General features: G+C 42.8%; 1 protein-coding gene across 1 annotated transcript in view; it reads left to right on the top strand.

The window, feature by feature from the left end:
• The window catches only part of LOC126095598 (cholinesterase-like), a 59,481-nt gene extending 46,353 nt beyond the window's left edge, over window positions 1-13,128 (top strand). The window contains exons 3-5 of the mRNA XM_049910370.1: window positions 2,995-3,283; window positions 9,673-9,858; window positions 13,106-13,128. Of these exons, the coding sequence (XP_049766327.1) occupies window positions 2,995-3,283; window positions 9,673-9,858; window positions 13,106-13,128 (498 nt within the window). The remainder of the gene's footprint in view (window positions 1-2,994; window positions 3,284-9,672; window positions 9,859-13,105) is intronic.
• The last annotated feature ends 312 nt before the right edge of the window (window positions 13,129-13,440 follow it).

Below are 13,440 nucleotides of genomic sequence, written 5' to 3'. Positions count from 1 at the left end.
AGGCTATATCATGTTAAAGAAGTTAATATTGCAAGTGAGACACATCTTGAGAGCAGTAGACTACAAAGTAGTGTGGACAGTCTTATCTGCAGTATCTGCTGTTAGAAGTTGTGAACAAGGAAACAGAATCTGATCGTTCAGTAGCAAGTTGGGCAAATAGCCACGAGTTTATTAAATTTCGGTATTTCAAGAATGATTCACCTTCTCAAAATCTGACATATATCGGTAAGTTGCACGTGAGTCTCCTCTGGGCATGCTGTTGCGATGTCACCCTGAAAGCTTCAGTAACACACAGTAGCCGTGATGTACGCAAACTTTCCTTCTGATGTTGGAATGGCTTTCTTCTGTAGTGGGAATAAACTCTTATAAGGATGAAACTTAAGTTAACATAGCCAACAGGGATGTAAAATCTAAAGTATAAGTTAAGTGGCGTTTGGTGTTCACAGTATAATATAATCCATTATCCGCTACAGAATGGTGAATAACGGAAGTGTATTTGTCCTTTGTAATCCGTGGGCACCCAACATAACACAACTTCCGACAGTTGATATCAACCTGGTCTCTGCCTACAAGAGGATCAAACCTGTTTGATAGGTTTTCCGCATCTCGTTCACAGATTTCTCACTCCGCCCTGGATCAACTTTACTGCCTCTGAAGACCACAGCAAATGATGAAATTTGTTAAATTCATTGATGATTTACTAGGGATTGTCAAAAAAGCGAGCTGAGGTAAAAACCAAGTTTGTCAAACTTTATCTCAGTTTTGAAGTATTTCAGGTCTCACATTGTGTGTATCCCGTCGCGAAGTATGAGTATTTTTACAGTAGTTCCAAAGGCAACGAATGAACCAAGAGCGTTTCTTGCATTGCGTTATCACTGTGTATAAAAAAGACACAGAAAAAAGTCGCTGGCTGAGTAAATAGTTGAAACTGAGAGCTAAATGTACCCATGAAATTCTGATAAAGGAAATATTACACCCAGAAACTGATGGTTATATCGAAAGTTTCTCCGACTGAATAATGAAACTTTTAAAAACTTGTTAGAATTACTTCGCTATCAGATTGAAAAGTAAAACGTGTTAGGCGAAAATATTTTCCAGTTTTTCTGTATATAATATGTGAGAATTGGAAAATGTTTTATGTCTCATTGCACCTCATAGACTAATTTACATTGGAAATATCTCCTTCTCTTTCTGTTTCGTCTTCCTTAACAGTTCCTGTTTCCCTACGGGCTTGCAGAGATGTCAGTGGTACTTAGTGGCCGGATGACCCTGACGTCACCACTCCACCTGGGAGGGATCTTTGTACCTTACCTGTCTGCGTCTCGAGTAAAGCACATGTGCAAGTGCGAGAACTTTTTCCAAATGATTGTGTAGCGTTTATTTGAAGCCGGACGTGGATACTAGCCAAGCATTTATCTAAGTAAATGTGGGAAACAGCCTAAAAGCCTTCATCGTTAATCTGCCAAGCGTATTCGATTCGGATCATGCCCTCCTCCCCGAATCCCGGAAGCATCACGTCAATGCGCTATGCTCGCAGAGCGAATTTTTGTTATAGTAACATGTGATGGAGTAAAAGAGGTATGGCGCGTCGTACATTGAATATTGATGCTCTTTTTCTTGCGTCCTCGTGTTTAACATATGTATGTAAAGGATGCAACATCTCTACCATTTTGATAATGGCCTGAGATCTTTTTTTCTTTCTTTCCCTATGACGCTTTTATTTTACAAGGATTGTTCGTTAAGTAAAGCAATACTTTTGTCTGGAAGCAGGTTGGTTTCATTCAGCATTCCAATGCACCATATTATTCCCCATTCTTTTGGCTATTTTTAGACATAATATCCGTTCAGTGTGACGGCGTTACGCCACCTGCATCCCTGAATGGCACCATTCCACTGACGAACTTGGGAGCCAATGACTGGCTGCATAAATAACGTTCCAATTAACCACGTGCTTCTTCCCTGGAAGTGCATTGTTCATTGAGCCAAACAGAGGGACCTCGGAAGTTGCGAGATCCAGTTTGTAGGGTGGATGAGGAAGAACAGTCCGATGCAGTTTTGTGAGCTTCTCGCGGATGCGCATACTTGTGTGTGGCCTGGCGTCGTCATGGCAAAGGAGAAGTTCGTTTGTATTTTTGTGGCAGCGATCAAACTCAAGTCCTTTCTCCAATTTGCAGAGAGTAGCACAATACATTTCAGAGTTCATCGTTGCACCACGGCGAAGGACATCAAACAGAATAGCCTCTTCATAGTCCCAGAGGTCCGTCGCTATGACTTTACTTGCTGGGGGTGCGACTACGAACATTTTCTTCGGAGGAGAGATGGTGTGGCGCCACTCCATGGATTTCCTCTTTGTTACCGGTTCGAAGTGATAAACTCATTATTGGTAGCATCTGAGGATACTCGACAAAAAATTGTCACAATCAGCCTCATGACGCGCAAGCACAGATAGTCCTTCGTTCCTCTTTGTGGTCTTATATTATGCGGCTATGAGCCCAACGGACACACCCCATTTGGTACTCAATTAGTGAAAGAGTGCGTCAGCACGTCCTCTTGAGCAGCGAGGTGTTTGCTTGTGATCCGTCGATCGCCTCGAATGAGAGTGTCCGCACGTTCCAACATTGTGCGGCCGGGTGGCACGCGTGAGATCGGACGGGTCTGCGCTACGTTTCTGCGTTGGTCACAATCTCCTCAGACTGCAAGGTCTCTGTCGAATCGGCCGATAATTAAAAAAAAAAAATCAATATTTCTTCCAAAATTTCATATGTCTTCGTCCAAACATGAAACAAGCAAGTACACCGGATAATAATTTGACAAACACGGAAAATTTGACAAATTGTTTGAACGTGCTAGGGGCTGAAGGCTAGAGTAACTTGTAACTGAGAAATACATAATAAGGGCGTATACATCGCCCACTTCGCCATCCAACTTCCTAGCCCACCAGTGAAGGGGCCAAATGCCGAGTGAGTCAGGGGAACAAAGCGTTGCCTGTTGCAGAAATCCCGGCCCCCTGTCGCCTGGGAGGGCGTACGGGACGCCCTGGAGGAGGCGCCGCTGTGCCTGCAGCCGGACAAGGGCTCCGAGGACTGCCTCTACCTCAACGTCTTCGTGCCCGAGGAGGCGGCGGCGGCGGCCAACGCCTCTGGGGAGCTGTTGCCCGTACTCGCCTGGATTCCAGGGGGCGGCTACCAACATGGAGGGGCCTCGCTGGCTGGTTTCGGCCCAGACTTCTTCCTCGACCGCGGCATCGTTGTCGTTACCATGAACTACCGACTGTCCGCTCTGGGTGAGTACTCACGACCTGCCACATCTTTACACTCCGCGACCACAACAGCAACCATACTGCAATAAGGACGTTTCTGTACAGATGCACCAAACGGTAAGCTCTCCTTTCCTATCCCTCCAAAATACAGAATATGATTAACTGCGTTATCTTGTGATACACGGCCAACCGATGTGGGTGCTTAGGGAGTGGAAGGACCGGTTAACGGGACACTGAACATAGTTCGTAGCAGTAACACAGTTTATTAGACCTTCCGTGTTACGGTAAAGTGACGAACAAGATAGCAGTTTTAACAATGCAAAAACAACGACCAGCTGCTTCAGCAGAACACACTTAGCCCACTTCACAGTGACGCACCGTGAGACGTAAATCAAATTCCGGTATCTCCCATTAGTCTGGACGCGCCGCAGCACACACTGGTCTTGTATCGCAAGCACCAGGCACCTCTAGAACACACATATATAAAGATATCTTAAAACACGTATAAAAAATTCGAATACTCTGAACCGATCAAACTATTAATAAAAGAAACAATGTAGAAAGGTAATGAGTTTCCCTCAGACAAATGGTACCTCTTTTAAGTACCCAGTATTAATTTGATGACACAGAATAAAATCAAAAACCCCTTTCTTGAAAGAAAAATACACAATTGTTTCTTGAATGAACATTACACAATGGAATTCAAATGTCAGGCAGGTACCAAGTTCACAAGGTAACGCCAGACATTTAATGAATGAACGAGAACAGTTCGTTATCGTTCGGCACGGTTCCAGATGTACAACAATTTCTTAAAGCAGACACAATTTTCTCACCAACAAGCAAAACATAAGTAGATGAACAAATTAATCGCACATCTAGTCTCGTTCTGGAAGTAAAATTACATGAGCAAGTCCTGTTACCTTTGGCACACAGTAACAGCCCAATTTAAATAACCCTCAAAAGCTTATTATAAAACACGGGAACAAAAGAATAAAACTCATGAATAACTGAACTGTAAGGCTGATCAGAACACTGTATCTTTTGAGTGTTTCATATCAATGCTGGTTTAACCAAATGGCATTAAACGTGGCTAACACAACGCTATACAATTCTGAGTGATACTAGGAGTGAGTCACACAACATTCCCGGCAAAACTACATGCCGGGGTGTAATCATTTCATTCGAGTTCACATAATGCAGAAGAGCAGCCACAGTGTAAATTACTTTAAAAACGCGCTCACCTTCTACAGTGTTTTGGTAGGGTCTTGCCTGTAGTACCAGACCCGCATAGGTGTTGTGGTCGTACAACCACGGCCAACGAGTCCCTCCTTCGACAGCTGCTTTCCACACGATATCCTGTCCGCAACTCGCTGACGGGACGCTGCCGATCTGATGTCTTCCGGGTGTCGGTGAGATCACCCGCGCTCCAACACCATCTGAGGCTGCGTGTCTGTTCCCCTGGCGGAAAATCTACTGCCTCGGCTACTAAGGCGGACTCCTGGTGCCGCCCAGACGACTCAGTACTGCTCCATCCTGTCGACTGCACGCTGCTCTTTAGTTCCTCACAGCCACAGTGCTCGCTGAACACGGGCAGCGATTCCTGGACTCAGCTGGACGAAGCGTCCTCGGACGACGGAAGGCTGTCTTCTTCCAGCGAGCATGTTCTACCCTAGATTAAGTCCCTCCTCGATCTCCGACCACGCTATGAGACCACGGCACACGGACTGCGAGGCTCCTGGCGGCTGACGCTCTTCTCTATGGTGTAGAATCTTTGGATCCCAGCAGGGTGCCGTGACTTATCGATCCTCGCGGCACGGCTCACTTTGTAGCAAAACACAGTTTGGTATTCGTTTTTACTCACATGTTTTCGAGACATCGTCCGTGGGCGTTAGTTAACATTCCTGGAAAAAATAATTCTAGACATGCTGTGTACTTGCAATATGTGGACACTGGTTGTTGCTATCGTTTACAAGATTGCGTCTTTTGTATGGTACGTTCAGACTATAGTTTCATTTGTCAGCGATTAGCTCAGATCCGTAATACAAGCTTCACGCTATCTGCCACACAGGTATATTTGCTTAATATCTCTATCGAAAATTAGGCCTAAACTGTGACACCAGAAGAAAGACGCCGTTAGGTAGGACGTATCCTCCGACACATTTTAAAATCCAGTTTGGTAAACAACCACCGCGCAGCTATCGCCGTGCTGCGACGTCGACTCATGGCGTTGAAACAACTTAGCCATCAGTACGGATGGGTCTGTTTTCGGCGGCAGCGCAGTAAGCATCCACCACCAGCAAGAAGGCTGGTCGAAAGCGAGGGCTGAGCAGTTGCGCAGGATGCAACCGTTTGAAATTTCTACCGTGGTCATATAGCAGGCTTTCTCATACAAAACTGTCATCTGTTCGCTGATTAAAAGGTTGATTGTTGTGGCCTTTTTGGTGAATAATCTAATGCCTTAGAACGTGTTATGCCAGTTCATCCGTTCTTCTACTCAAGATGTGCCATTAATACTCTTTTTTTTCCTCAATTCAATTCAACTCTCCTTTATTAGTAACTGTTTCTACCCATCCAATCTTTAGTATTTTTCTGTAGCACTGTATTTCAAAAACTTATATTCCCTTCATGTCTGTTCTGTATATCGTCCTTGTTTCACCTCCATATGAGGCTACACTCCACAGAAACACTTCCACAAAAGGTTTCCAAAGACTAAAATTTATATTCTACATTTATATATTTCTCTTTACCACAAAATGTTCTCTGTTTCTTCCAATGAATACAGGGTGGTCCATTGATAGTCGCCTGGCCAAATATCTCACGAAATAAGCATCAAACGAAAAAACTACAAAGAAGGAATGTCGTGTAGCTTGTAAGGGGAAACCAGATGGCGCTATGGTTGGCCCGCTAGATGGCGCTGCCATAGGTCAAACGGATATCAACTGCGTTTTTTAAAATAGGAACCCACATTTTTATTACATATTCGTGTAGTACGTACAGAAATATGAATGTTTTAGTTGGACCACTTTTTCCACTTTATGATAGATGGCGCTGTAATAGTCACAAACGTATAAGTACGTGGTATCACGTAACATTCCGCCAGTGCGAACGGTATTTGCTTCGTGATACATTACCCGTGTTAAAATGGACCGTTTACCAATTGCGGAGAAGGTCGATATCGTGCTGATGTATGGCTATTGTGATCAGAATGCTTGTGCTATGTAAGCTGCTCGGTATCCTGGACGACATCACCCAACTGTCCGGACCGTTCGCCGGATAGTTACGTTATTTAACGAAACAGGAAGTTTTCAGCCACATGTGAAAAGTCAACCACGACCTGCAACAAATGATGATGCCCAAGTAGATGTTTTAGCTACTGTTGCGGCTAATACATCAGTAGCAGACAAACTGCGCGAGAATCGGGAATCTCAAAAACGTCGGTGTTGAGAATACTACACCAACATCGATTGCACCCGTACTATATTTCTCTGCACCAGGAATTGCAGGGCGACGACTTTGAACGTCGTGTACAGTTCTGCCACTCGGCACAAGAGAAATTACGGAACGAAGGCAGATGATTTTTACGCGTTCTATTTAGCGACGATGCGTCATTCACCAACAGCGGTAACGTAAACCGACATAATATGCACTATTGGGCAACGGAAAATCCACGATGGCTGCGACAAGTGGAACATCAGCGACCTTGGCGGGTTAATGTATGTTGCGGCATTATGAGAGGAAGGATAATTGCCCCCATTTTATCGATGGCAATCTAAATGGCGCAATGTATGCTGATTTCTTACGAAATGTTCTACCGACTTTACTACAAGATGTTTCACTGCATGACAGAATGGCAATGTACTTCCAACATGATGGATGTCCGACACATAGCTCGCTTGCGTTTGAAGCGGTATTGAATAGCATATTTCATCACAGGTGGATTGGTCGTCGAAGCACCATACACTATTGCCAGAACGTTCACAGGATCTGACGTCCCCGGATTTCATTCTGTGGGGAAAGTTGAAGGAGATTTCATATCGTGATCGACCGACAACGCCTGACAACGTGCGTCAGTCCATTATCAATGAATGTGCGAACATTGCGGAAGGCGAACTACTCGCTGTAGAGATGAATGTCGTTACACGTATTGCCAAATGCATTGAGGTTGACAGACATCATTTTGAGTATTTACAGGTAATCACGCAGTAACAGCATACGTTCCAAGAAACGATAAGTTCACAGAGGTACATGTATCACATTGGATCAACCTAAATAAATGTTCAAACGTACTTACGTTCTGTATTTTAATTTAAAAAACCTACCTGTTACCAACTGTTCGTCTAAAATTGTGAGCCATATGTTTGTGACTATTACAGCGCCATCTATCACAAAGCGAAAAAAGTGGTCCAACTAAAACATTCATATTTCTTTACGGACTACACGAGTATGTAATGAAAATGTGGGTTCCTAGTTTAAAAAAAAATGCAGTTGATACCCGTTTGGCTTATGGCAGCGCCATCTAGCGGTCCAATCATAGCGCCATCTGGTTTCCCCCTTAAAGCTAGACAGGTTTCGTTCTTTGTAGTTTATTCGTTGGACTATTATTTCGTGAGATATTTGTCCCGGTCACGATCAATGGACCACCCTGTGTATTATATTTTCACTCCCACTACCGTCATAATTTATTTTGATGTCCAAATAGCAAACTTGTCCACTACATAGAGCGTCACATTTCCCACTCTGTGCCCATTGTTTTATTTGCGTTCATCTTATAACCTCTTTTGACAACAGTATCCATTCCGTTCAAGTGTCGTCCAAGCCCTTAGTCTTTATTCGTCTCTAATGGCAAACTTTCTTTGTTTTTTTATTTCTTCTCCCTGTATTTTCATTACCTTTCCCCTACTTCTCCTGAAGTTTGCTCACTCTGTTCCAGATTAAATAATAAGTCTTATGGGCTACAACTCAGTCTCACTCCCGTTTCATTTAATGTCCGTTTCCTGTCCTTCGACTTTTAGAAATAAAGTACAATTTCTGAAAAATTCGTAAAAAACTTTTCGTTTTCCGATCCCTTCAAAATTCTAAAGAATGTATTCTATCAAAATGCAACAAACTGAAACAGCTTATATTTAAAATGAATGATGTGAGTTTTTACTGAAACTAATGATAAATGTATCACAAAAAACTTGCAACTCATATTACTTTGTTACACATTGAAAATGATAGCCACAATTGTTTCCAACAATCTGCCACAGTTCATCTTCACAAAATCCCTAATCCATACACCCAGTAAGTCCAAATATTTGAACAGGTTGAGGTACGGTACTCTATTTGTGGTTTTCAATGGCTTTCGGTTAAAATCAACCGCAACAAGAAGATACAGCTACTTTTAGCGAAATTTCTATCTCTTGTGAAGTGTTCTCTTTTTATGCAACGAGACAGAATACGTTAAGAGACACAGGGATTTCACAAAACAATGTAAATTAGAATTGCATACTATTCAATCGCAGTCTTCACTATAAGCACTTAAGTATGAAAGTACTTCCATAGACGGCTTCACTAGCGCACACTTATCCTCTGGCTCTCAGTTCAGATGTAACAGTTTCGAATCCTCTTGATAGAAGAAATTTTGGGTGTCAATATTCAACTGGTAAAGAGAGTGGGCTACATCATTTTCTTAATCATCTGCTGCTGCAGCAATGTCTTGGATCAAATTTCTAATGTCTTGGCTCGACTAACGGAAGGGCGGTCTGTGAAACTGTTGATGATAGTTCGTCCTATTGTTTCCTGACATGGCCAGACTGGACACAGGCGATTGTTAATGTTAAAGGTTATGGACTGTGACAAGTAAATCTTCTTAGTGAAGATCGCAAAGTCTTATTTATAATCGTGATAACCAGTTTCAGCTAAAACGAAGAGTCATCTTTAGATCAAATACTGTGAACACTGCTGTGTCTCATACCTAGACCAGTGGGATGCCAATGTGTCTACCACCGGCCTGTCGATTAGACACGGCAGTATTTGTCCTTTATTAATCTGAAGACTGCTAGCTGTTTAAGCCGAAACTGGTTATCACAATTACAAATAACTTCTCGCCATCTCCATTGCTGCTAATAATCCATAACATTCGTAATTCGTCTGTTGGAAGGAGCCGTTGACATCAACGATATCCTACTGTTCTATTTGGCGTTGGTGGCATTTCTTTCAGTAACGTTTTTGAGCCTCAATCTTCTCTTACTCATAGTTTTCAGCATCACAATAGAACACTGAAACGCGTTATATATATATAGAAATATAATCCTTTTTCCAATCAGGCTGCTGAACCTGCGGATCCAAGTCTCCCAGCCAACAGTGCAATACGATACTTTCTTTGCTATGTAGGGTAATATATTCTTTACAAGTGTTAGTCTTATCTACAGGATTCCTCAGTCTGGAAGACGAGGTGGTTCCCGGTAATGCGGGTCTCAAAGATCAGGTGATGGCTCTGGAGTGGGTGCAGAAGAACATCGCAGCCTTTGGAGGTGACCCCAGCAGGGTGACCATCGGCGGTGAAAGTGCGGGAGGCTGCTCCACTTCACACCACCTGCTATCCTCGAGGTCTGCAGGTAGGTCAGAATCCATGTTTGCTTCTGTACTATTATGGTATTAGGTTACGACAGCAGTGCCGAAGTTGATGATATATCGTCTGGCTAACAGACGTTTAGGGCGCTTCAGGGTCTTCTTGGGGCCCCACCAAGGGCGAACGCTTCCAAAGTGATACATCAGTATTTCCACGTCTGTGGGATATGTTGCTTACAATATTATCCTTGAAACTTCCTGGCAGATTAAAACTGTGTGCCGGACCGAGACTCGAACTCGGGACCTTTGCCTTTCGCGGGCAAGTGCTCTTCCAACTGAGCTACCCAAGCACGACTCACGCCCCGTCCTCACAGCTTTACTTCTGCCAGTACCTCGTCTCCCCATTCTGGAATATTGTGCTTATTCGACCACATTTCCAATACAGAAAAATACCAATACTATGGATGATGAATGGAGTGAGTGAAAGATAGCTGTTAAATATTTATAACGTTACTGGATGTTTTCAGATGTAGATCACGACACAGCCTTTCCAGAGGACGTGCGCATGCAACTTATCTCTATCATTTGGACTCTGACATAGATCAAGCCATTGGCATGAGTGACATGGAAGCATCGTGCCGACATATAACACCGACAGTTTCTTATGCTGCAATGACTGCAGAACGAGTTGCGACAACAGCGCGGCAAGAAGGACCACCACCAGGAGATCGTAGGATTGTTAGACTGGTTCTGACGGATACACGGATGAGAACAACTGAATGCGCGGCCACGGACCGTCAGGAATAGATTGCTGTGAAACCTCAAGCTGCATCGTTTACCGCTGACGCTGTATCAGCCAACAGAAACTAGCATGGTTTACGGAGCACTGAGTGACATCCTATGGTGTCCCACGATGAATCTCCCTCCTGTTTCTCGGTCAGATCGACATCAATGTATCCGTCGACGGCCTGATGAAACGCCACAGGAAGCAGCGACTCTCAAGACTTCTCCCTCCCCATCTTCTGAAATCACTGTGTGGAGAGTTATTGGACGCCACTACAAGAAGGGAGTTTGTATGCTTGCCAATATGTGGAAAGAATGGTACATCCTGTTCTCAAACCCGTCAAGACCGGAGAACCAAATGTCATATTCGAGCAGGATAATGCAATTCTGAACACTTCACTTCACACCACAGACTCATTGAAGTATGAACTCATCCATGACTGGCTTGCCTGTCATATTACTTTTCCCCGGTAGACGTGTCTGGGATGCTATCAGTAAACGTATAACTTCATACCAGTCTTTAGTCAGCAGTCGTCATGAAATGACACAGAACATGTTCCAAGCACGGCAAGAAGTGCTTCAAGATGACACTCTGTGGTTGTCTGCTTCCTTGCCACAACGAAAGGAAGAGTATCTTCTTTGCTACGGGGCTCACATCGCATACTTATCTTGATGATGGACGTCATTTCCGAAAGGAATGAAAGTTTACAATACCCGTTCTTTGATGAACGTTTCCAAGGTTTGATAAATATGCGACCAATGCATCTTGGTGTAACACCTTTCATTTCCGTCGAAGTATCAGAGCGTTTACACCTAACATCACGTAACACCTATCAGACTAATGCTGCCGACAACGAGTTGCAATGTGGACTCTACTAGAAAACGATAAAAGACAAGGACCACCCCAGTACCCAAAGATATCTATTTATTATTTACATATTTATTTTTCTTGTTAACTACATGAAAGGTATTCACAGTTCTGAATATAGATAGCCATCATCTGTGTAATGGAATGACGGCAACGAAAATTTGTGCTGGTCCGGGGCTCGAACCCGGATTTCCCGCTTATTGCCAGCGGTCGTCTTACTATTTTTTTGTCTGTGGCAAAATATTTCTTCTTTAAGACAACTAATCTAAATCACACGTAATCAAATATTTCACATTAACAATTACTGTCAGTTTTAACCCTTTTTCTCGGAGCTATTTCATAAAACTTAACTTGACATTTATTCCATATTCCCAAATTTTTCAGCGGATCACTGTCATTTTCCAGTTTCTGACCTTCAAAACACAGCCAATTATTTTTCCAAACGTAGCGCCAACTGGTTTGATGTGTATCTTCTCTTGGGCATGCTTTAATGATATATGTCGACGAAAAGCTCTCGCCTAACCCAGACACAGTTGGGCCTCTTCGTTGTACCAATCTACACGCGTATATCTAATCCTAGTGACTTCAAGAAAAGAATGTAGGCTTATTTTTCAGGCTGTTGTCTTGTGGAAATATCTTCGGGTTATCACACAACCGGTACGGTTGTTTCATTATGCCTGTCGATAAACACTGTTAACACTGTTATTAATTGATTTCCCTTGCTGTAGTGCATTTTGCGAATTAACCTCTTCCAGTGTCACATTCTGGGACAAACCGCAGATTAATGAAACTCCCATTAAATTATAATTTAACATCCTCGCAGTAACGGCTGTCAAGTAAGGCATCGGAGATTATTCACCCATATGCTCCTTAGGCCTCTTTTCGGGATTTGAGCTATCCTTGAACGTTAACTTGTATTCCTCACAACAAGCAGACTACTTCAAGCCAAAAGTGTACCACTACGCTATCCGAGCATACTTCATGGACAGTCCCAAACTTCTATAAGTCGCGAACCATGTGTCCACAACTTGTAGTCGTATATTAGTTATGTACATTCCTGTACACTGGAGATATTTTAATTATTGAATTCGCAACGTTGCAACGTACTTCTGAACAACACAGAGAGTGAAATATCGTATTTACTTGTTAAGATTACGTTTTTCAGGCCCTCTCTTACGCATAACCAGACACACTTAGTCAATTAATAATAAGATGTGTGTAGCGTACGAGAAGTGTAAGTGAATAAATAATAATAACGTCGAAACGAGTAAATGATGTTTCAGAGGTTTCACTATAGTTGAGAATGTATCAAGTGATTTCTCGTAGCCTTTGTAAGGAATCAAATCTATAGCAAAAATTGACTGGTCTGTAGAAGAACGAAAGCTATCAGGAAAAGTTACATGTGACGGGACAATAGAACAAAAATCAGTAGGATCATAGGGACGAAAAAAGAATGAGTAGATTAAACAGAGATGGTTACACCTCGTCGCAGATGTCCGTGCATTGCAGGTAAGGTAAAAAGAGGAGCCATACAAGCATTTAAATTTTTTTAGACTAGTACTGAAACTTGTCTGACACAATTCAGTGCGTGCAGAGTGGTGCATTGTCATGTTGAAAGTACAGATCGCCCTCATGTGTTGTAGGCCAACCAAATAACCATCCCTAGTATACAGATAAGACTATATATTATAAAACGTATGTAGATCACTAATACTATTAAATTACTCCAATATTGAAATTAAGAACAAAGAATTTTGAACAATGTAAATACAGAGATTTAATTGGACATCAGGTAACAAAGGGAGTGTCTACTTTTATTTGAATATCTCAAGTCATAACAATAAGCAAACCTTTCCGTTATAAAGACCACTGCTCCTCCCCAACCGTCACTTGTGTTTCTGTTTACAATATTGGCACATAATGCTACTCAAAGGAACACAAAATGAGATTCTTCGAATCAGCTGTACACAACAGGGTT

Source organism: Schistocerca cancellata, chromosome 8 (genome assembly GCF_023864275.1).
Source record: "Schistocerca cancellata isolate TAMUIC-IGC-003103 chromosome 8, iqSchCanc2.1, whole genome shotgun sequence".
Lineage (NCBI taxonomy): Eukaryota > Metazoa > Arthropoda > Insecta > Orthoptera > Acrididae > Schistocerca > Schistocerca cancellata.
Note: the sequence above shows the minus strand (reverse complement) of the source record. Positions and strands in the feature narration are given on the sequence as shown.